The sequence below is a fragment of the Mastigoproctus giganteus genome, chromosome 10 (assembly GCF_048544385.1).
Source record: "Mastigoproctus giganteus isolate SK-2022 chromosome 10, ASM4854438v1, whole genome shotgun sequence".
Lineage (NCBI taxonomy): Eukaryota > Metazoa > Arthropoda > Arachnida > Uropygi > Thelyphonidae > Mastigoproctus > Mastigoproctus giganteus.
This window is the reverse complement of record NC_143584.1, coordinates 20,273,904-20,300,218: the sequence shown is the minus strand read 5'-3', so window position 1 is coordinate 20,300,218 and position 26,315 is coordinate 20,273,904. Positions and strand designations below refer to the sequence as shown.

General features: G+C 37.9%; 1 protein-coding gene across 2 annotated transcripts in view; it reads left to right on the top strand.

Moving 5' to 3' along the window:
• The window catches only part of LOC150078833 (uncharacterized), a 198,783-nt gene that overhangs the window by 95,880 nt on the left and 76,588 nt on the right, over positions 1–26,315 (top strand). The window contains exon 8 of one of the 2 annotated variants that reach the window (XM_090384141.1): positions 11,564–11,695. The exons of the other annotated variant lie outside the window; for it this stretch is intronic. Within the exon in view, the coding sequence (XP_090240267.1) occupies positions 11,564–11,695 (132 nt within the window). The remainder of the gene's footprint in view (positions 1–11,563; positions 11,696–26,315) is intronic. 2 annotated transcript variants of the gene reach the window in all.

Sequence of the window (26,315 nt, the reverse complement as noted above, 5' to 3'; positions counted from 1 at the left end):
TACCCAGATCCTTGACATAACATGGCCTCGACAATGCCCCCCCCTAGCACGTGCAATATCACATGGTCTTTCATTTCGTGCAAAGTGTTTCACAATTTCTTTATTTCTTCTCTATCGACAAAGGCGGACTGGCCATAAGCCTTACCAGGGAAACCATGGTGGGTCGGAGGCTGGTGTGATTTTGGCCATAAATGCTAGTATGAGGCCACTACAAATTTTCCCAGGTAAGAATTTTTCCAGTCCGCCTCTGTTTATCGATATTGCTTTTCTTTTTCTTTCTGAATCTGTAGCGTCTTCACCAGGACGTTTCCTTTTCACACCTTTTAAGTATTTTACTCATTTTTAGGGAATAAAGCACAATTACAAAATGAGGAGGCACGCTTGATACACATAAACAATGCTGTGAGTGTGTAGTAACTGAATAAACAACACTGTAAAAGCAGAGACAACACTATTAACACCTCACTAGCTCACATTTTACTAAAGCACATTTCTGGGGGTTACTACCATAAAACAATAAAAACAATTTCCAGTTGCGTTCCTGCTAGTGGAATCTGCTATAAACTGGTAGGACACTCGATCTAATTGCATTTGCGATAATACCGATAGCTGGAATTTTACATTATTATGGTGAAATGTGTTTCCCCTTCACTGATATAAAAAACATAAATACATTTTCAGAATCTTCTCTTCATTCCTATTGTGTTGCGTTCAGATGGGGTTATTCCGTGTCCGACTGCCATTTTTTGTAAACACAAAGGCGAATCATACATAAGTGAATTTGGTTCGTGTTATATACGATATCGTTCCACTATTTATAAATCGTGTATGATCGAATTCATGTAGTGTAAAAACTGACTGTTCTAACTAGCGGCCGGCCTGCAAACACCTTTTTAGAGCTGTACCCTCGAAATGTATGGAAGATTGGATCTCGCCATGATGTTTATCATAACCTCAAAAGTCATCAGTCATACTGCATGATGGAAGAGATGGGGAACTTAGCTCCGGAGACTAAACATAAGTTCCACCACTTAAAGCCTGCAATAAGCAAAGTGGTGGTATTGCACCGGTTGATGAGAGTCATCTACCACCTAGTATTACCTGGTAACACAGAGGGGTGGCATTCCTCCATGTGGTATGGGTGCCACGCCTGGACCCCTGCTTATGTTGGTTCACACCTGGGTGGTCACCCACAGTACTTGTGCATGGAGGTTATACCCAGGAGTCAGTTATATAGAGTCAGCGCCCTCAAATAGAGGGCGCTGACTCTATTTAAAAGTTACAGCTGACAGTTACAGGCTCCGCAAAAACGATAAGTGTTTGCCTTTTATTTACATGATTGTTGTTTTATATTGTACTTAATACGTAGTCATATAGTTATAGTTACGCTGGTTATTTTTTATTTTAATTTAGATAAAGAGTTTTTGTGGATTTTACTTACGATAGGTAAAACCGTTATTTTTGTTCGATTTTTGTAGCCATTGTTTTTGTATATAGGGAATTCAAAGTTTTTGTGGGGAATTCAAATTTTTTAATTGAGGTAGCTCTAACGCATAATTATATAGTAATACGCTTCACTGTTTCTATTTCATAGTTTCTATTCAAATACTACTGACATTTAATTTATTGATTTTATTAATTTAAACTACCATGCCCCGAACTAGAGCAGCAAAGCAACGGGCACAAAGTGGCAGGAGTGTTGTGACTCGGGGGAGAACTGAGGGGGGGCGATTCTCCAACGCGTCACAGCCTAAAAAAATGTGCAACTTGTGAAATGTTTGCCGAACTCTCTGGAACGGAACATGATATTGCCATGGGGGATGTCTTTGTGTGTGCGCGATGTAAGGAGTGTAAGGAAATCAGGCGACAACTCAGCGTTGTTATGGGCCTATATGAGAGTTTGAAGGACAGGGTGGATACCCTCGAAGGAAATAAATTGAGGGGCCCATCAAGCTCTCAGCTGCCGACATCAACGCCAGAGCTTGCACTTGGTCATCACGCAACACAGCGGCAACCCCCAAGGCAGAATGCGCTGGTCCCACAGGAACTATTAGTTGTTGGTGACTCTATTGTCAGGGAAACGGGGAACATGCTATGTAAAAAGGATAGGTGGAACAGGACCAGGGTATGTCTGCCAGGGGCAAAGGTTGATGACGTTGCAGAGCGGATATCATCTTTCAAGGGCACAAAAGGTGATATAGTTGTACACATTGGCACTAATGATATTAAGAGTAGGAGACCGGCAGAATTACTCAACAAGTACAGGTCACTGTTGAAAAAAAGCCGAGAATTAGGGTTGAATTTGAAAGTGTCTGCAATTCTGCCCAGACACGATAGGAGGGAGTATATGATGAGAGCCTTGTCGATCAATTCGGCCCTGGAAAGATTGTGCAAGGCTCAAGGGGTAGAATTTTTTTCAGCCTGGACTGTACTTGTTAACAGGAGAGATTGCTTCTACAGGGATGGGATACACTTAAATAGAAAGGGTGCAAGAATATTTGCTGATGCTATCGAGGCAGTGTTAGGTGGGTCGGAAAACTGCTAGCTTGGGGGGATACAAAGACTAATAGTTTAACAGTAACCGCAGGCAGAGGTGAAGGTGATTCTTGCACAACTTCTATTAGAATAAGAAGCGACCTGGAGCGAGGGGTGTTGGGGGTTTCAGGGACGGATGGCAGTCATCCTGGAATAGTTGGGTATATGGGATGTGTTAGGGTAACAAGGAATAGGCATAGGAGCATGTATGCTTGCATGTATACCAATGCTAGAAGTATAGTAAATAAATTTGATGAATTTGAAGTGTTGGTCAAGACATCAAAGGTGGATATTGTTGGGATAGCAGAGACGTGGTGTCACAAAGATATAAGGAATGCAGAACTGGAATTTGGGGAGTACAATGTGTACAGAAAGGATAGACAGGACAGAAAGGGAGGAGGTGTTATGCTGTTAATTAAGAAAAACATAAAATCAAAAGAAGTGCATCCAGTTGATATAGATGGACAGTGCACTGTTGAGTCAGTTTGGTGTGACATAAGCACTGCAAAAGCAAAAATAAGAGTAGGAGTGTGTTATAGGCCTAATGACTCGAATGAGTACAATGAACAATTGTACAGAGAAATAGAGTGGGCCAGTAAATCAGAATGTCTTATAATGGGGGATTTTAACTTCCCAGATATTGACTGGAACTTGTGGGTTGGTCACTCACACACTAGTCAGACTTTTGTGGATTTATTGGATGATTGTTTTCTGCAGCAGCATGTTCGAGAGGCAACCAGAGAAAGTAATACTCTTGATCTGGTTATCAGCAGTGATTATTCGTGTATTAAGAATTTGCAGATAAAGGAACCACTAGGTGGCAGTGATCACAGTGTGCTGAAGTGGGATTTACTCAAAGAGGGAGGTAACTACCGTCAGGGGTAAAGGAAAGGGTTTTTGCTTCCGTAAAGGGGAGTACAGTGGTCTCAGACAGTTTTTAAATTCTGTACAGTGGGATCGACTGACGATGTTACAAACAGTAAATTCTAAGTGGGAAGCATTCAAGGAATTAATCGTGGAAGCTACTAGACTTTTCATACCGATGAAGAAATATTGTTCAAGGTTTAGGCCTAAATGGTTATCAAATGAACTAATGAGACTCGTGACAGAGAAGAAAAATGCATGGGATGCATATAAATTATCAGGCGACGCAGAAGCCTGTAGCAGATATAAGCTAGTCTGTAATCAGGTCACAAAGGAGGTTCGGCAGGCAAAGGCGGAATACGAGAAATCTTTGGCAAAAGATGCTAAGAAAAACAGCAAGGATTTCTTTACTTATATAAACTCTAAAAGGAAGGGGCTGAATATGATTGGTCCACTTGACATCGATGGTTCGACTGTTGATGATCCTGCTCAGATAGCAAACAAACTGAATGAGTATTTTGCATCTACATTCACACGTGAGGAATCATTACAGTTTGAAAATGGAAGAAGGTTATCAAATTGTAGCAGTGTGCTTAATGATTTTGTAATAACTGAGAGCAAAGTGGAGGAGAAATTGTTGAAGTTAAACATAAGAAAGGCACCTGGGGCGGATGGGATCTATCCAGTTATATTAAAGGAGGCGGCAAAGCAACTAAGCAAACCCTTAGCCATAATTATGAGAGCATCCTTGGATTCAGGGGAAGTTCCCACGGACTGGAGATGTGCAAATGTATCCCCAATTCACAAAGGAGGTTCGAAGGGTGACACGAATAATTACAGACCAGTTAGTTTAACTTCTGTTCCGGGTAAAATAATGGAGTCACTGGTTAAAGATGCATTGCAGGATCATCTAGACAAGACTGCAGCAATAATTCAGACACAGCATGGGTTTGTTAAGGGAAAGTCTTGTCTGACAAATTTGATTGGTTATTATGATGTGGTCACAAAGGAACTGGATGCAAAAAATAATTTTGATATCATATACTTGGATTTCAGGAAAGCTTTTGACACTGTTGCGCATGGAAGACTACTGTACAAATTGGAGCAGAATGGTATTAAGGGTAAGTTGCTACAATGGATAAAAGGATGGTTAAGTGGGAGAAGACAGAGGGTGGTAATCAATGGGTGCTGCTCTTCGTGGACTAATGTTATTAGTGGAGTCCCACAGGGTTCGGTGTTGGGTCCACTGTTGTTTTGTATATTTATCAATGATATTGATGAAGGTATATCAGGCTTAATGTCGAAGTTTGCAGATGACACGAAGGTTGGCAGGGTTGTTAATGACAGTAATGGCAGTGTGCTACTGCAACAGGATCTAGATAATTTGGGCAGATGGGCTAAGAAGTGGCAACTGAAGTTTAACCTTGACAAATGCAAAGTACTGCATATGGGTAGAAGTAACCCCAGAGAAACGTACCAACTGTGTGGTACTACACTTAAGGTGGTAGAAAATGAAAAAGACCTGGGAGTAATTGTGCAGTCAGATATGAAGTTTTCTGAGCAATGTAGACAGTCTGCTAGGGCAGGTCATGGGGTTTTGTCAATGATATATAGGAATTTTGCTAGCAGGGAAAAGGAGGTGATTGTCCCTCTGTATAAGGCAATGGTCAGGCCACGCCTTGAGTACTGCGTACAGGTCTGGAGGCCTCATTTTAGGAAGGATGTAGATTTGCTTGAGCGTGTACAGAGAAGAGCAACACGATTGGTGAGGGGAATGAAGGGATCCTCTTACCAAGAGAGGCTTAAGTTCTGCAAATTGCAGTGGCTGGAGACTAGACACCTGCGCGGTGATCTGATTGAGGTCTATAAGGCCTTGAATGGGTTGAGCACGCTGAATTCTGATGGGATCCTCCCACTTGTTCAGAATACGAACCTACGGGGACATAAGTTCAAATTAAGAAAGGATAGATGTAGAATAGATGTGCGGAAATTTGCCTTTAGCCAGCGGGTGGTTAATTGCTGGAACAAACTTCCATCTGTCGTTGTGGAAGTTGATAGGTTAAATAAATTTAAGGAGGAACTGGACAGGCAATTGGAGGGTATGGTGTGATTTTTTTTTTTTTTTTTGGCTGATGCTGCATAAGCTCCTACACTTGCTTTCTTGCATCAAGTGCCACTACTACTACTACTACTACTACCACCATCCAGACTTTGCCAAAATTGGGTCCACTTGACTTGAATGTCATCCGAATATCAGTTCCATCAGCATTTTAGACTCCCAGGTAGCAAGTACAGCTTGTCTGGCATATTTGAGAGAATGTCTGTGACAAGGACCACGTAAGTGGTCATTTCTTAATATGTATGTATTAATAAATTAATTGTTTTTAAAATGTCAGAAAATTTATTCATTCCCACTTATTTCTGATTTATTTCCCATCTTTTACTATATTTCCGAATGTTGAATTGCAGTATTTTTCATTGTTGAAAAGGTCATATTTCTTTATAACAAAATTTCTGTTTAACAACTTTTTTCAAGCAAACAATCAATTTCATTATATAGAGGTCTGACTGTATTTGTAAAGTGCTTATGTAAAGAGAGATTAGAAGTCAGGGTAATCTGCAATTATGATCTTGCGTACAAATAGCGATATATGGTCTTGCCTAGAAATCGGAGTGTCATCAAAGATAAGCATAGGCTAGAGTTCTTTTTGTGAGCTATAAGACAGGACTGAGTTTTAGAAGGAATGAAATCAACTAAGTTACCTTTCCCTACTAGAGAATTACCTGATCATTTAGGGAATTGGTAGTGGATATTCAAGAAGTTGAAGCTGTTTGTGCAGGGCAAGATTTCTCAAACTGGAAGGTGGAATGCAATGTGCTATCATCAGCAAAACTATGGATAGGATTTCTGGTCAGTGGAAGAAGATCATTAATATACAAGAGAAAAAGAGTGGAAGAAAGAACTGAACCTTGGGGAACACCAGCATTAGTGGAGAAGTTAGAAGAGAGAGCCATCTACCATCACCCTCAGTGAGCGATCAGAGAGAAAACTGGATAACCAATTACAAAAAACAGTTGGCAAAACACAAGATGGAAGCTTATTTAGAAAACCTTAATGCCAAACATGATCAAAAACCTTTGAAATGTCAAGAGCAGCTGCTTGAGTTTCACCAAACGTTTCTATTGAATTCATCCATAGATGGGTAACATAAGCCAGAATATCACCTGTAGATCATCACTGATGGCATCCATATTGATGAAAAGCAGATTATTGATTGCTCATAATCTGCTTTTTCTTGCTTAACATTCTTTGTGATTTGATTGCAGCCTAGTTTATATCTAGTCTAAGACTGCTGTAATAGCTTTGCAAAAATAAAAACTCCTCCCTTTACCCTTGGTGGTAGTTACATCTTTAAGTAAATCCCAAATCAATACACTTTGATCACTGCTACCTAATGGTTCTTTTAACTGCAGATTCTTAATGCATGAATAATCACTGCTGATAATCAGATAGAATATTACTTCCTCTTGTTGCCTCTCTAACATGCTCCTTTAAAAAACAGTTATCCAATAAATCCCCAAAAGTCTTGCTAGTCTGTGAGTGACCAACCTACAAATTCCAGTCAATATCTTGAAAGTTCAAATCCCCTATTATAATACATTCTGATTTACTGGCCCACTCTCTTTCTCTGTACAGCTGTTTGTTGTACTCATCAGAGTCATTAGGCCTATAACACACTCCTACTCTCATTTTTGCTTTCCCAATGCTTATGTCAGCCGACCGGGCTAGCCGGGTGGGTTAAGTGCCTGCCTGACAACCTAAAGGTCGCGGGTTCGAATCCCGCCTCGGGCTTGGATCAGAGTACTGCAAAAACCTTGGGAGGTGCATTATGGCCACAGAAGCTGATGCACCAACAACTACCAAAAAAAAAAAAAAAAAAAATACTTATGTCAAACTAAAGTGACTCACCAATACATTGGCCACCATGTGAACTGGTTTCACTGCCTTAGATTTTATGTGCTTCTTAACTAAGAGCATAACCCCTCCCCCATTCATATCCAATCTGTCCTTTCTTTGTATTGTACTCACCATATTCAAATTCTGCATTCCTTATATCTCAGTGATACCACGTCCCTGAAATACCAACAATTTCTGCATTTGATGTTCTGATGAGCACTTCAAATTCATCAAATTTATTTGCTATGCTTCTAGCATTGCTCTACATGCAAATATACATGCACTTGTCCTGAGTCCTTGTTACCCTAACACACCTCATGTATTGACTTGTTCCATGAAGGATCCTAGCAGCCCTTGAAATCTCTGGCATCTTGCCTTCAAGGCTATTTCTCAATCCAATAGAAGCAGTTCAAGAATCACTTTCATTTCTACCTACAGCCATTGTTAATCTATTAGTCTGTGTATGCCCCCCAAGCTAGGAGTTTTCTGACTCACCTAACACTGCTTCAATAGCATAAGATATATCTCTTTCTATATGTTTAAGTGTATTCCATCCCTGTAGAAGCAGCTTCTCCTGTTAACAAGGACAAACCATGCTGAGAAAAATTCTGCCCCATGAGCCTTGCCAATTTCTCTAGTGCTGTATCAATTGACAAGGCCTTCATCATATACTTCCTCCTATCATGTCAGGGCAGAATTGCAGACACTTTCAAATTTAACCGTAATTCACGACTTTTTTTCAACATTGCCCCGTACTTGTTAAGTAAGTCAGCAGTTCTCCTACTCTTAATATAATTAGTACTAATGTGTGCAACAACATCACCTTTTGTGCCCTTAAAGATGATCTGCTCTACAATGTTATTAACTTTTGCCCCTTGCAGACGTACTCTGGTCAGATATTTTTTCTATAAATCATATTAGACATTAATGTTTAAAGGTTTCTTTCTTTAATTTAGGAAACCAGTGTATATCATACCCTACTCACAATAGTATTTGGACACTAGTATTTTTCAAAAAAACAAATGTTTACTCAGGAAGTTAATAATGTGGAAATCGAACTTTGATTTGAGAATTATGCTTGTTTTGAAAGTACACTGATATTTTACTCTGTTCTTATTTTAGAATAGCTGTCATCTACATGGACAGAGATTGATGTTGGTTATGCCCTGATTCATTGTATGAATCAGGCCATTTACTATGGACTCAGGACTCTGTTGACCAGTGTAATTTGTGCTTTGTTTGTACTGCTGGTTATACTACTTTGGAGCATTATTATTCCAGTACATGTGATGTCATTTCCATACAATTGCCACAGTGTAGGTCATAAACAGTTGTTCAACATATCAATGTTGGATGTGGCCAGTAGGATTATAGTGAATATAACCAGGCTATAATGAGCACCTGCAATCCAGACCATAAGAAGCATATGTTGACATCATCATCAGCCATTTTCAATTCACTGCAGAGTGAAGGCCTCTCCAGCAACTTTCCTGTTCCTTCTGTTTTGTGCAGTGGCCATCCATTGATTAACCACGAACTCATAAATTTCATCTGTCTATCTCCGTTGTTGTCTTCACTGTGTAGTTCTCAGCTTCTCTGTCATTCTTTTGATGAGTGCCCAAGTTTCACTTCCATAAGTCATGGTGGGGAGTATACATTGGTTATTATTTTACATTTCAGACAAATTGGGCTATTGCTCCTCAGTATGTGACTATATTTCCTGAATGCTAATCATTCAAAATTTATTCTTCTCTTGACTTCCAGCCACTTATCATTATTATAGCTAATGACTTGTTCCAGATAAGTATATGAACACACCTTTTCAATCTGCTACTTCAATGATTATATCCCTTTCTGTGGCATTAGTTTTAGCCATATTCATCTTTAGTCTGAAATCCTTACTAACTCTGCATAACTGATTAAGGTTTTCTTCTAATTCTTTGGGATCACGGCTTATGATCACAGTGTCAGTTGCAAATCGTAAATGGTACTCTCCATTCACATTGACTTCTTTCTGCGACCAGTCTAATCTTCTGAAAGTTTCTTCAAGGGCAGCAGTAAACAACTTTGGAGATACTGTCTCACCTTGTCAAACTCCTTTCTCAATTTTAAATTTGCTACTGTCTTTGTCGAGTTTAATAAAGAAGGTAGTATTCTCATATATTTTCTTCAAAATCATGATATATCGGGTATCTATGCCTTGTCTTTCCAGTGCCCAAAACATTGCCTTATTATGGAGTCAAATGCTTTTTCATAATCTACAAATGCCAGGCATAATGGTGTTTTTTATTCATTTTCTTTCTCCATTAACTGTGATATTATGTGTAGGTTGTCCATAGTTGAGAATCCTGTCCTAATACCAGCTTGCTCTTTCGGTTGATTCTCATCAAGTATTCTTTCTAATCTGTTAGTAATGACCCTTGTGAGCAACTTGTAGATGTGGGATAAATAGCTAATTGGTCTATAATTTCCAATTTCTGATTTATCTCCTTTCTTATGCAGCAAAACTATGATTGCATTATTCCACTCCTTAGGCATCATTATAATGCATTAGAAAAGGCATTTTCTAATGCATTTTGTGAAGAGTCTTGCCAGTTTCTGTGTCATGTCTCTTCCTCCCAATTTTAACAACTCTACAGAATTTTTTATATCTTTATGGACCAATTAGCCAACTCCACCTTCGCTCCTTTCACTGTTTCCATTGGTATACCACAGATTTTCACTTGATAAACTTATAAGTGATTCATTTCTTCTTATTGTTTCAGCCAAACCAATGATATTCCAATTCACATTTTCTAATTCCTTTTCCAGCTCTAATATCCTATATTCACTGATGAGCGATCTTACGTTGCAGCCCAAGTTCAGTTTCCGTGCATGACAGCCTGGTTGTATCCAGAGATTCTAAGCACCCTCTGCTTCCACTCTGATCCTCTCACTGCCGTAACCCGACCGGGTTAGCCGAGTGGGTAAAGTACCTGCCCGGCAACCCAAAGGTCGTGGGTTCGATTCCCGCCTCGGGCTTGGATCAAAGTACTGCAAAAACCTTGGGCGGTGCAATATGGCCACAGAAGCCGATGCGCCAACAACTACCAAATCAAAAAAAAAAAAAAAAAAATCACTGCCGTAAGAGGGGAAGTGAAAGCCACTGAGGCCTGAGGGCCATTTGTTTCGACGTGTTGTCATGTGCTGTATAGTTTGGTCTTTTCCTCTTCACTCTGACCAGGCATCTTGAAGAGAACCACTCTACCCATTCGTAGCCACCTAAGTGACGTAACAGGGCTTACCATTGAGAAGGTGTGCTTGAATGTATTTTAGGGAGACAGGCGTACCGGACTTCTCCTAAATGTTCTGAAATAGAAAGATATTGGATCCATCAGTGTTTTAGACTGTGTCTGGTAACATGCAGAATGCCTGTTCTCCTCTAAGCCCCATATGTTGACATTTTCCTCCAAACTTTATTATTGAAATGAAAGACTCCACAAGTAGGGAACAGGCATTCACTAAATGCACACTCAGAAGTTTGACCTGAACACAGTGTAGTGTGGTTCTTCACTTTACAGATCTCATTCCATGGTCCAGGCAATATTTAGCATTTGTTGACATTATTCTGGGTATATGAACTGCATTTTTGCCATTGAAACCATTTATAAATTAGTCTGAACAGATAGTGGATGCACTTACAGATATCCTCATTGATGTCTAAATTTCCAGTCTCACTGTTTACAGATTTAACCAAGATGATCTCATCCCTCTCTTCATTAGTATTTCTTTGTCTTGTGGATCATTCTTTAATTTTTGTAGTACTCCGATTTTATTCCATCACATCAGTCAGATTTTCACATCAGCAACAGTTTACTTTGAAAGATTCAAACAGATAATAGTACACAGTAATGTATTAAATCTGACATTCAGACCTCTATAAAACTATAAGTTCCACAGGATGATCCATACTGTAGTCTAGTACTACAGTATGGGCCATGATGCTACTGTGATACTTTGATGGCTGCTCCTACTTTGTATATTCGTTAGAACTACTTTACTGGCATAAGAGAAAAATTTGTCCAAATACTGATAGGCATAATTTAAATTTTGATTTTTGGTTACTTTTTATAAAATTGCTAGCTGGTTATAGCTCCTACAATCTTACTGGCCACATCCAACATTGATTAATATGTGTGTCTATGTACATTTGTTTATTTTATATAGCTTTTTGCAAAGGATAACCAGATTTCAAACTTAGACTCTCAATTTGCTGACCTAGGACATAAGTTATCTTTGCAAGAGAGCTGCCATTATCATATCAGCGATACTGAAGTTTTAAAGCAACAGGCAAAGAAGGTAAAGAGAAATAATGAACATTGCTATATATTTAATTGAATTTCAGAATACTGATAAATATCAGGTGTTTGTTTCACAGATCATGTTGAAATATTTTTTCAATGGAATTATGCTGCATGTTTATCAAGAAATTTTAAAACTTTTGCAATAATACATTATTTACAGGCTACAATGTAGCTGAGTGGTCGGGAGCACGAGTGCAGTGACACGTGCTCTTTGAGTGGACCACAGTTCAAGCCCATGACTACTAAATACGATAAATGTTTACCTTGACATGGGCAAAGGAAACACCAAAATAAAACAAAGAGTGTCAGGCCTGGCCAGCCGGCTTGTAAAAATTCGGCTGGACACTTGTATCAACATAGAGGAACAAGCATTCCATCTATGTCGCTGACCCCTAACCGGGACAAACAGTGTGGATAATTTTTCTTTACATAAATAATGTATTCATTCAGTTTGTTCATATTCAGGAGTCCTGCCAATTTTTAACAAAGTAGTTGCTCAAGAAGAATTTCATCTAAGGGTCATCCTTAATTAAAAACAGTCTGTTAAGTTTTATAAAACTAATTTTTTTAACAAGGGGGCTCATACAAGTCTCCTCCAGTACACCCCTGTTCTTATGTGATGATGAACAGAAGTAGTGCAAACAATGTTTTAATACATAATGAATAACAATATAATGAACAATGTATATGTAGTGATATTTGCTAAACAGTGTATCCATTATTTACTGAGTAAATGTTTATTAGTTATGTATTCATTTGTTTATCTACATAAGTAATCCAGTAGTGGAAAATGCAATAAATGGTATATAGTTAAAAGCAATTTTACTTTTGTTGGTTGCCATTCATTCATAGACATGATTAAATGTTTTAATTTTAAGGATTACTGAATTATAATTCCAAATTATACACTGTTTCCAATGTTAGTAAAATTATCCACATTGTAGCTTCCATAAAAAGGCAAGGTAAAGAAATAGAGACAAAAAATTTTGATATGTACTTCTTTAAGTTGATCATACCTTGAACATTTATCAGTCAACATATGATAATATATTGACCTGAACACAGTGTATCAGTCTACATATGATATGTTAACTGATAAAAGTTTTAGGTATGATCAGTTTAAAGAAGTACAAATCAAACTTTGTCTCTCTTTATTTCTTTAGTTCACTTTGCCTTTTTTATGGAGCCTGTAATGTGGATAATTTTACTTATGTTGGAAACAGTGTATAATTTAGAATTATATTTCAGTAATCCTTAATATTAAAATATTTAATCATGTCTTTTATGAAAGACAGCAAGCAGATACTATGTAATATTCAAGAAATCATATTCTGAAGAGTCCTTCTGATGCAAAATCAAGAACCATTTGTTTCCTACACTGTATATATCAGTGTAATTTCTTCTTCTTCTTGTTGTTATTATTTGGTTTTTAGGAGCATTAGCAACTAAGGCCATATTGCTCCGGGGATATGCGGTGGTCATTCTCTGACCTTTCCGCATCCTCCGTATTTGGTGGTCACGGGCTCAAACCCCGGTCTAATCAAGAAGCGTGTGCTACGCACTGCTGCTCCTGCCCACCAGGCTACGGAGGCGCCTCTGTGTAATTTCTTATATTCATATATGACATCATTGATGCACCATAAAATCCCCCAAAAAAACAATCAATATGACACAAAGGTAATATATTTAGCAAGTATGCATGTGTGCATTTTTGCAGCTGTGTAGCCCCCATTTATATATGCAAATTATGAACTTGTTTAGCCAAATATTATGCACTGCATTATCAACAGTATTGGAACACTGTGGATAATCACAATTACATGGTTTGAAGAAGTGTGGATTCAAATCCCATTAGAAACTAGAGGGATTATTAAAGGGCTGTAGTTATTCGATCTCAAGTGGGGGGGGGAGTAGGTTTTTTTCACTAGTTATTTCTGGTTTTTCATCTTCAAAACATGCAAATTGGCTAGTGAACACATGTTTGAACAGAGATAATAGGCCTCAAATGGTATCAACCTGATGTACCAAGAACTGGTACATCAGGTTGATACCATTTGAGCCATTCATTGATCCAAGTAGTTACTGCAAAAATTTTAAAGAGCAAGTACAAGTATCTGTGCAGTGAATTAAAGATATGTTGTCTGATGTAGACTATGAAGACCAAATTTACAAGTTGCATCAAAAGGTTATCTATGTGAGGAATGTGAAATGCTTCCATTAAACTTTCCAAATACTGGTGGAAAGTTTACCATGTAGGCTGCTGTATTCAGGTCAAAGATGGCTTACACCATATTAAAAATTGTGTTTTTAGTCACTTCTATAAATAAATTAATTAAATAAATTTTGCATGCACACTTTTTTTGCCTTTAATATTGCATGCACACTTTTAAACCTCTTGCTGCTTTGCATACAATTGTTTTCACAGTTGGGAGGGATTTCTAAATACCTTTTGGTAGGGTATACATCTGAATGGAAAAATATTGCAATGAAGTTAGAAAGGATTTAACATCAAAAGATATTCTATAACAGAGGTATTGATCAAAGCATTATATTGAGTTTTCACTGATATAGATAATAAATTTATTATTTAATTTCCATATAAATTTTTCAGCAGGAGTACACTCTGAAAAAATAGTATGGATTATTTGAAATTTAGAGTTCCAACCCACCCAAACTGCATATGATGTTTGGGTCTCTTTTTTGTAGTCCAGTACTTTTGATAATATAGTGAATTTCATTGACTTTGTTAAAAACAGCTAACATTCAAAAATGATTGATGACCAGGTCTAAAGAGAACAACTGCTACTACCAGAATGACCATCTCAGAGCTCTGATCCTAACCTTTTATTACTGTACATCTTTGTATAGTAATGGATTCTATCTTTTTATTTCAATAGAAAAAATTGCATAATAATGTATATTTGTACAAAAAACTGAATTAAACTTGCTCAAAAAAGTCCCATATAGCCCAGTGCATTTAGTCGTATTGAGATATCATTTGGCCCAAATTTTTGGCTAATCTCACCCTGCCCTAATTTTCAGCTTTAAGGTCAAAATAGGAAAAAATAATAATTTCTAAAAGGATTTACATATGCATAGTTTTTCTCAATATTTGGAAAAAACTTCCAAATTTCAATTCCTTAAAAAATTTCACAAATGAATGAAATTCACTCTAGGTCATATACATTCTCTCTGGAAACCCACTGTTGAAAGCATTGAGCAAACAAAGAAATATATAAAATTTATATATTTTCATCTGTGAAAATATATAAATTTTATATATTTCTGCTACAGTTTTCAGAACTTAAACCTCTCTTGGTAAGAGAATCCCGTCATTCCCCTCACCAATCTTGTTGCCCTTCTTTGTACATTCTGAAGCAAATCTACATCCTTCCTAAAATGAGGCCTCCAGACCTGTACGCAGTACTCAAGGCATGGCCTGACCATTGCCTTATACAGAGGGACAACACCTCCTTTTCCCTGATAGCAAAATAACTGTATATCATTGACAAAACCCCATGACCTGCTCTGGCAGCCTGTCTGCATTGCTCAGAAAACTTCATATCTGACTGCACAATTACTCCCAGGTATTTTCATTTTCTACCACCTAAAGTTTAGTACCACACAGTTGGTACGTTTCTCTGGGGTTACTTCTACCCATATGCAGTACTTTGCATTTGTCAATGTTAAACTTCAGTTGTCACTTACCAGCCTGTCTACCTAACTTTTATAGATCCTGTTGCAGTAGCATACTGTCTTTACTGTCATTAACAACCCTGCCGACGTTTGTATCATCTGCAAACTTGGACATTAAGCCTGATATACCTTCATCAGTATCATTGAAAATACACAAAACAACAATGGACCCAGCAGCAAACCCTGGGAGACTTCACTAATAACATTAGTCCACGTAGAGCAGTGTTCATTTATTACCACTCTCTGCCATCTCCCACTCAACCATCCCTTTATGCAGCAACTTGCCCTTAATGCCATATCGCTCCAATTTGTACAGCAGTCTTCCATGTGCAACCGTATCAAAAGCTTTCCTGAAATCCAAGTATATGATATCAAAATTACAATGGTTCTCGACTTTACAAGCTAATTCGTTCCCAATGCATGCTCATAAAGTGAAAACTTGTAAAGCGGGAATTTATTTCCCATAGACATAATGTTAAAAATAGGGGTTACGTTATCGACAATGAAATTAGTTAGATAATTAGTTTATGTTTAAACAATGATTAATTTATCCAAAGAAATGAAAATGTAGCCTGTAAAATCAAGCAAATTATAATAATAGAGAAATTATTTATGACTTACCAATGTTAAAGAATGTTTATTCTTCATCATCATCGACTAAATGCACACTCGTTGATCACTCATTATTGGCTCAACACTCGTTGATTTGTTGCACAAGGAGTCATCTTTTTCAGAAATGCTTCAAGAGGCGTTTATTTCCAAATAATCTTCTCTTTTCTTTATAAATTTCAATAGCATGTATAAGCATTTTTTAACGGAACGCACAAATTGCAACTAACACGATTTTCACGGAGTAACAAGTTTACAAAGTTTAAAAAAAAAGGAATGAAAGAAGATAATGAAAATTTTTTTATGTTTTTTATACGAGTAAAGATTTCATTAAAGGGCAAAGACATTTCACCATAATAACATAAAAGCCCACACAATTCCAGCTATCAGTATTTTCACAAATGCAATAACATTGAGTTTACCATCCGATGGTCGTACTTCCAGAAATGTGCTTTGGAAAAATATCACAAAGCTGTTCAAAATTGGTTCTTATAATAGAACATAAATTATGATAACGATGAAAGTGTAGTGCGTTTAATGAATTGAATCGGTAATTAATACAATTTACACTATAAAAACGACCTTTTAGGGAGTTATATAGCGTAAATTTGAACTTCCGAGGTCGTGGAATGAATTACGCAAAAACAATGTGTTATTGGGTTCACATTATGATATTTTCACGATGCGATGGTAACTGATTAATATCATAAAACGGGATGCACTGTATTGTATAGCTACAGGTGTGGTTTGAAATGCAGTATTTATGAATATTTAACATTCATTTTTTGCAATTAATGTTCACATTTTCAATTTTGTTGATACTTGAAAAAAAAAAAAAAAAAAACTCGTAAACCCAGGAACTTGTAAAGCGAGAACTGCCTGTATTTTTTTGCATCCAGTTCCTTTGGGACCACATCGTAGTATCCAATCAAATTGGTCAGACAAGTCTTCCCCTTAACAAACCCATGCTCTGTATGAATTATTACTGCAGTCTTGTCTGGGTGATCCTCTATCACCTCTTTAACCAGTGACTCCATTATTTTCCTTGGAACACAAGTTAAATTAACAGGTCTGTAATTATTTATGTCACCCTTTGTGCCCCCTTTGTGAATTGGTGATACATTTGCACATCTCCAGTCCATTGGGACCTCCCCTGACTTTAAGGATGCTCCCATAATTATGGCTAGGGGTTTGCTTACTTCTTTTGCCACCTCCTTTAATATAACTGGATAGATCCCATCTACCCCAGATGCTTTTCTTATATTTAACTTCAACAATTTCTCCTCCACTTTGCTCTTGATAAGCATCTGGCCCTCTCCTCTTTGAATAACTCCTCATGTGAATGTACATGCAAAATATTCATTTAGCTTGGCAGCTATCTGAGAATGATTATCTACAGCCAAACCATTGATATCAAGTGGACCAATTTGATTCATCCCCTTCCTTCTAGAATTTATATAAGTAAAGAAGTCTTTGCTGTTTTTCTTTGCATGAAAAAAATATTGCACAAATATTCAAGAAAATTTTATTCTAAAAATTGCCATATGCAATTTACTTCTTTATTAATATTTGTTTTCAATCTTCTTTGCTCAATAGCTGAGCTATTATTACAGAGGAATGATTTGACATAACGATCTGGTTCAAATTGAAGCATTGGTTTTCCATTTAGATGTATGATCACCATAATCTGCAACATGTTTAATTGTCACAATATTATTCATTCATTTATTCACACAATATTATTCATTATGCTGAAAGCTCGTTCAGCTTCAGCACTGCTAGTCGTATTGGTTTCAAAGATATTTCTGGCTTTCTTAATTGTAACGGGAATTTCATTCTATTTTAAAGATAAACTGTCTTCAACAAAATCTCTAAAATCAGTAATTTTTTTTCATATTTTATCAGAAAACAAATTTCTTATTCGGTTTTCACCGTCTTGCCACCGAGATGAAAGTTCTTTCAAATTCCACGATTTCCAGTAGAATGTGTTTAAAATTTCTTTCAATGGTATCATTATTTTCTTTATTTAATTTAAAATCACCCTGTTGCATTAATAACTTATCCTTTAAGGATAAAACAATGCATTTAATAACTTGTCACAAGGTAATTTTACTGTTTTTACTTCCTATTTTGATTCCTTCAAATTCTTTCCACTTCAACCTGCTCTCAGTTTTAGCTTCATAATTTCCTTCAGAATTTTTCAAATTAGCGATAGCATTGATAGTTCGAATAATTAATTTATCTGCTTTTACCGTAGTGAATCTGTAACTCTTCTGAAATATAAGAGAGCTTCTGCAGGATGTCGATCATTAGTGCTAAATGGTTAAGAAATTTCAGATTTAAAAGTCGATTTAACAATCCGGAATATTTAACTTCTGATTCAAAATGTTTGCACAATGCAGGATAATTCCCTTAACCGCAATTACCATCCGCAAGCAACAAGCTGCTCTTCGTAGCCCGAACACATGACCGATCTTTGTAGTTTCCACATCAAGTTCTTTAGCAATAATCCTTAATTCGCGCTGGTTTTTTGGAGATTAGTGATATAATGGAGACATTTTTTTTTTTTTTTTTTTTAATTATTGCCCCTATGCCATTATATTTTAGAACATTTTCTACATAGTGAAAGCCTCAATGAAATTTCAAAATCTGCCAACATTTCATCTTCGTAAAGTTTATATAATATCTTAGTTGTCTCAATCCCCCCCTCCCCTATGTTGCTACTGTCACTAGTTCTTTGAATACTGTGCAAAATATCAGAATCACTCAGATATTCAGCTACTGTGACCATGTAAACATAGCTGGAGAAATTTACTGAAATGTGTGGATCACTCACTTCTCCGAAAAACATACGCCCGTTTGTCGGAATAAAGGGGAACCACAACACAGGTTGACCAGAGGCTATTATCCATGTTGAGAATCTTCTTAATCCACTGACTGGCTATGGAAAGCATATTGACTAGCGCAACTTCTCGGAATGTGGCTGCATAAGTTTTACGGACACCACTAACGTTGTGGAACGTCAATCCTTTCACCCTTAATTCTCGATTTCTAATTACCTAAAGGCCAGAGGTGAGAACAATACATACAAACTTGTCTCTCCTAATCTATTCATTACATGGAAATTATTTTCGTTCTAGGAAAACTACTGTATTTTAAATGTAATTACCAATGGGAATTTAAAAAAAATTCGGTAAACAATTTTAAAATACATAACTGATCGATTGTGCCATTAAAATGTTGGGAATGGGGCCCAGCTCTCCCCACCGTACTTTCGGCTCTGGATACTCAATAATTGCATCCATCCAGGATTTCATTTGTAAAATAAATGATCGTCTCAACAATGGGCTTGCAAATTTTCAAAAAAAATAACAATGGGCAGTCGTGAGCCCAGAGAGTTCCTTTTATATAGCGTTAAACCACTGGGTTTAACGCTATATAAAAGGAATTTAAATTTTGAAATACAGGAGCAAATATTTTAAAACGTAAGAAATCAGTATCACCTTATGAATAAGTTTATTGACTGAAGATATAAAAATTAATTGTGCGAATCCAATAAATAATAATATATATACAGGGTGTCTCAAAAATATTGATACAAATGTTTAAGGGAGGTAGGTAACATCAAAAGGAATGTGAATCGCATAGGAACCCATAACCGGAAATGTCACGGGAAAGTAGTAGCAGAGGCACAAGAAGCAGAAATGACACAAGACAGTAATTAGTGGCAAACATTTATTTGACATAATATTAACAATGGAGTACGAGATGGATGCATTTCATGACGTTACAACAGATGCTCAAAGGTTCCACCATGAGACGCGATGCATGCATGACACCGACGCAGCATGGATTTAAAGTAGTTCAAAGTTCACACTGAGCAACAAATTTGGTGATAGCAACGGCCGTATGAGCCGGTGCATTGTGTGACAGAAGACAGACCCTTTGGTTAACATTCCACGTCATTTCACCTTCAAAGCATCTTGTAACTTTTTCAAAAGATTTCTGTAGTATTATCCAGTAAGTATGGACCCATGGTACAGGTAATCTGTCAGGATAACCCCTTTTCTGTCCCAAAACACAGACAACATCGCCTTCTTTGCAGATGGAGTGGTCTTTGCCTTTTTGGGAGGTGGAGTGGAGGTGTGTTTCCACTGCTTTGGCATGCTTTAGCCAGCAGGTGGTGGCTAAAGCATGCCAAATGGAAGTGGCTAAAGCATGGAAGTTGATAGCCTAAATAAATTTAAGGCTCAGCTGGACAGGTATTTCGAACGAACGGAGGGATGAAGTGGAAGTTTTTTTTTTTATTATTTTGGCTGATGCTGCATAAGCTTGCTTTCTTGCATCATATGCCTCTACTAATGCTAATGTCTTTAGTTTCTGGATCATACTGGTATACCCAGTATTCGTAATTTGTCACCAACCGATCAAAAAAGTTCTCAACATCTGCATTACCCAAATCTAACAGTTGGCGAGAACATTACATTCGGCATTGCTTCTGCAAAGGCATCAACAATCTTGGAACCCATCATGCATAGACCTTAGACGTGTTCAGATGGTCATGTAAAATGCTGTGGGCAGATCCATAACTAATTTTCACTTCATGACATTTAGCATTAGCATTAGCATTAGTAGAGGCATTTGATGCAAGAAAGCAAGCTTATGCAGCATCAGCCAAAAAAAAAAAAAAAAAACCCACTTCCACTTCACCCCTCTGTTCGTTCAAAATACCTGTCCAGCTGAGCCTTAAACCTATTTAGGCTATCAACTTCCACGACAAGGGATGGAAGTCTGTTCCACCAACCAACCACCCGCTGGCTAAAGGCAAATTTCCGCTAATTTGCGATCAAACGAATTGTCACGTCTGTCACTCAGCACTAGCTGCTCAACCTTGCAGCTGTCTCACTGTCTGCGGATGTTGATGGCCTTCCTTCTCTTGGCTTGTCAAAGACACTTGTATGACCATACTTGGAACTCCTGTTTCCACTTTTTTACAGTGTTGTAGGATGGACAATTCTGCCCATATACAGCTTTCATTTCTTCGTCAATTTTCTGAGATTTCTTGCCCTGCAAATGCAGGAATTTGATCACTGCTCTATACTCCACTTTGTCAACCATAGAGTTCTTCCTCAGATTCCGGGCTCCATCTGTTGTGTACGATCACCTATGGGAATGAAGTTTCACATGTTAGTTATTGAATATGTAGACACTTAAATTAAAAATGGCATCTTCCTACTGATGTTTTATCTAGGTCAGGGTATGAACTTTTTGATACTCTCTCATACAAGTAAATGACATTCTTATCAAAAGTAAAGAACTGAAATGGACTTGGGCAGGACACATAGCTTGAAGACATGATGACAGATGGATCCAGAAAATAACAGAATGTTCGTGGATAGTAAATGGATGGCCATTGCACTAAACAGAAGGAACTGGAAAGTTGCTGGATCGACCTTCATCCTGCAATGGATTGAAAATGGCTGATGATGATGACAAAGTCACTGTAAAACTTTGACTTTCATAAACTTTGATTACTATTTCTGCTTTTCTCTTTATTCACCTGCAATACACAATAAATGGGTTTGTCTATTTTTTGAGAGATCTGATAAAAATTCATAGGGACTTCATGTCAGACCTTTTTTTTTTTTTTTTTTATGAGAACCCCAAACACGAGAGGTTAATATTATAACCTATAGTACTTAGTACCATGCTTGGGTTGGAGGTTGAGAAGACGAAAGAAGATATTTGTTGATATTGGACTTGAACTTCTGTAGATTGTAATTTTCAGGAAATACGTATGAAGGAAGGTTGTTCCAGAAAACGGCAGTTGAATGAATAAATGAGGAAGATGAAAAGTTGGTTCTGTGGGTTTGTAGTTGGACAGTAAATGGATGTTGGCTGGTGGCGGCACGTGTTCGGACTGTTTTGAAAGAGAGAGCGGGAATTATAGAAGCCAATTCAGAAGAACAGTGCCCATGGAAGTATCTGTAGAAGAGGCATGCAGCAGAAACAGTGCGTCTATGAGAAAGCGAGTGGAGAGACTCTGTTAGAGATGAATCATTAATTAACCTAACTGCCCTCTTCTGAATGGAATCAAGAAGCCTGAGAGAGGTTCTGGGGGCACCACCCCAGATGTGGGAACAATATTCCATGGCAGGGCGGATTTGCGATTTATACAGAGTGAGCAGCTGTATGGGAGAAAAGTAACGCCGAGAGCGAAAGAGAAAACCAAGTTTTTTAGATGCAGAGGAAGCAATATTTTTAATGTGCTTGTGCCAAGAGAGATTAGAAGTCAGGGTAATCCCCAAAAGAGATATATCATTTTGCCTAGAAATCGGAGTGTCACTAAAGATAAGCATAGGAGCAGAAGAATCCTTTTTGCGAGATATAAGACAAGATTGAGTTTTACAAGGGTTGAAATCAACTAAGTTATCTTTGCCCCACTGGAGAATTACCTGAAGATCGGCATTTAAGGAATTGGCAGCAGATTTTCGAGAACTTGAAGCTGATTGAGCTGGACAAGGTTTCTCAAAATGGAAAGTTGAATGCAATGTGCTATCATCAGCAAAACTATGGATAGGATTTCCAGTCAATGGAAGAAGGTCATTGATATACAAGAGGAAAAGAGTGGGGGAAAGAACTGAACCTTGGGGGACACCGGCATTAGTGGAGAAGTTAGAAGACAGAGAGCCATCTACCATCACCCTCAGTGAGCGATCAGAGAGAAAACTGGATAACCAATTACTAAAAACAGTTGGCAAACCATAAGATGGAAGCTTGTTTAGAAGACCTTTATGCCAAACACGATCAAAAGCCTTTGAGATGTCAAGAGCAACTACTTGAGTTTCACCGAACCTTTCCATTGAATTAGTCCATAAATGGGTAACATAAGCCAGAATATCACCAGTGGATCGACACTGACGGAATCCATACTGGCGATCGTTGATCAGACGGAAGGTTTCTAGGTAGTTTAAGAGTTGGCGGTTAATTGATTTCTCCATTACTTTAGAAAGAGTAGAAGTAATTGCAATGGGACGATAATTGGATGGGAGGGATTTGTCACCCTTTTTAGGAACTGGCTGGATATGAGCAAATTTCCAAGCAGAAGGAAAAACACCTTTGGAATAAGAAAGTGAAAAAAGGCGGCAAAGAATAGGAGTAAGTTCAGGAGCACAGGTTTTGAGAACAAGTGGAGAAATACCATCAGGACCTGGAGCTTTCTTAGCATCAAGATTCATCAAAATCCTTCTGATATCCTTTTGACGGAAGACCACAGGAGGCATTGAATGGAGCGTGTTAGGAATGGTGGGAGGTGTTTTACCAAGATCATTAATACATGAGCTCGAAGAAAAATGGGATGCTAGCAGGTCAGCTTTATCCTTGGCTGAAGTGACAACAGAACCATCTGGTTTGGACAGAGGTGGGAGCAGAGATGGGCAAAAGTTGCGGCCAATAGCTTTGGCAAGAGACCAGAATGCTCGGCTACCATTAGGGCAAGAAGCAAGTTTTCTACTCTTAGCCTGTTCAAACTCTAGTTTGGACTGATTAATAACTGCTTTACAATTGTTGCGAGCTTTGGTGTAGGCAGAAAATGAAACTGAAGAATTAGAAACAAGCCAATTACGATATGCAACGTTCTTCTCTTGGACAGCCTTAGCACATTTATTGGAAAACCAAGGTTTAGATAAAGGACGAGATTTTAAAGTGGAGTGTGGGATAAAGGATTCCATTCCTGCAAGAATAATTTCACTGACACGATCTGAGCAAACGTTGACATCAGAAGTTTTGAAACAGTAATCAGACCAAGGAAAGGAAGAAAAGAAGTCTCGCAGGTCATCCCATTTTGCATTCTTGTAATGCCAAACAATACGAGGTTGGGAATAGCCATGAGATAAAGGTTCCATTGGAGAAGAGACAATCACCAAGTTGTGATCTGAAGTGCCTAAAGGACCTCTCACTTCAACCTTGTACTTAGAAGGGTTGTTTGTGAGAAAAAGATCAAGCGTATTGGCTGAATGATTAGGATTGTCCGGTATTCTTGTAGGTAAGTGAACAATCTGTGCTAGGTCATTAGTAATTGCAAAAGCCTCAGCATCTCGACCTGCTGGGTCGGTGTGACTAGAAAACGGAAGCCAGCTGGAGTTGTGAACGTTAAAATCACCAAGGAAAATTACCTCATTGTTAGGAAAGTTGGACTGGAGAAAGTCAAGTTGCAAAGAGAGGAAGTCAAAGAGCTCCAAGTGATTTGTCGAGTTGGGAGAACGGTAGAGACAACAGATGAATTTTACACAATGAGGTAGAGAGATTTTAAGCCAGAGAAGATCAAAGAGAGGAGATTCCAAATTGCCAAGTCTCTGACAGGGAATATCAGAACGGACATATGCACAAGTACCACCTTTGAGGCGAAAGGAATCATACAGCAAATAATTTGGACATCTGAGATGAGCAGTAGTTGAATCAACTGATAACTGAGATTCAGTCAGAAAAAGTACATGGGGTTTGGAAGACTGCAAGTGGAAATGGACATCGTTGAGATTAGAATTGAGACCACGTATATTTGTGAAATGAATTAGGAAGTCCTTGGGAGGTTTAGATCTTTTCGCAGATAAGCTTGCTCTATTATTTTGACAATTCATGGTGTATTCAATAGTAAGAAAAAGTGGGTGGGACATGCTGTATGAAGTAATGAAATTTTTGGATATGTCGTACACGTGGTAAGAATATACCCAGATCCTTGACGTAACGTGGCCTCGACAATGCTCCCCGCATACACACTACTCGGACTCCCTCCAGTCACTATCTGGCAGAGTAGAGGTAGCAAGATTATACACTAGCTGATCCGGAAGCTTCCTAGAGAGTTACCAATAGGTTCAGTCCGGTGTACTAACTAGCGGCCGGCCTGCGAACACCGTTTTAGAGCTGTACCCTCGAAATGTAAGGAATATTGGATCTCGCCACGACATTCATCATAACCTCAAAAATCATCAATCATACTGTATGATGGAAGAGATAGGGAAGGGTTGGCCGGAACTTAGCTCTAGAGACTAAACATGGGTTCCACCACTTCAAGCCTCCAATAAGCAAAGTGGTGGTATTTCACCGGTTGATGAGAGTCATCTACCACCTAGTAAGACCTGGTGGTAATTGTAGTAATAATCACAGTAAACACTGGGGTGCAACCTTGAAATGTTAAATGCATTTTTGTGTACAACATACTCTCTTTAATTATTATTCCTTTGAGTGAAATAAAATAATTTTTAATTAATAGGAATTAAATCATAGATCTAATTAATTGATTGTTTTTTTGTTTTTTAATATTTTTTTTAATCCACATGGTAAGGAGATAAAATTATGTATCTGAGATAGGGCTCCTGATGCCTCACTCTGGGCTCCATGTATACTACAAAAAGCTCTGCCTTTCTGCTCTAACACGTAAGTTATATTGGCTATGTTGCACTATTTCATGTGGTACTAGATGTGAACTTTATCATATGTTATGTCTGCAAGCATGAGTTCTCAGGTTGATCAGCACATTTTGAAGGGTGAAAAACCTGAAATAACTTATAAGAGCAAAACCGTGCTTCCTTCACTTGTGGTTAACTAACTACACCTCTGATTGAAGACAGGTCTGTAGGAACTACTTCAATCTCAGACCTCTTCAAAGAGGTGACAAGTGCTATCTGGGATACAGATGCCTACATTTAGTATAATCTAGTGAGCAGTTAAGTCACAAAGGCTGTTAGCCAAGCAAGCTAAGGCAGAGCTTTGCATCAGCAACTTAGGTCATATTGTGCCATATATAATATGTTGTAAATTGCATGTGTTCTGTGTTCAATTTGCTGTTTGCTGGATAAAAAGCCTGAGTTTCTGGGAGAAAAAACCATGATACCCTCGCCTGAGTCCAACTAACTCAGCCACATTGTGAAAAATGTCCATAAAAAATCCTCGCATCATTAATGGGATTCAAACTTGAGTCTTTTCCACCTGGTGTGGTGAGGATGGTGATTCTGCTGACTGTGCTACCCACAAGGCAGCTAAGGCAGATTATGAGAAGTTTTTGGCTATGGATGAAAGGAAAGTAGCAAAGAAACTTTTGCATATATTTACACTAGAAAGGAATGGGTGAACCATATATTGGTCCACTGGATATGAATGGCATAACTGCTGACAATCCTGATTAGGTTGCTGACAAACTGAATAAATATTTTGCATTTACTTTCACATATGAAGACTTTTTTAGGGATGAGGATGCCATAAGCATACTAAGTTATAACTGGGAGCTAAATGATTTTGTAATGACTGAGGAAAGT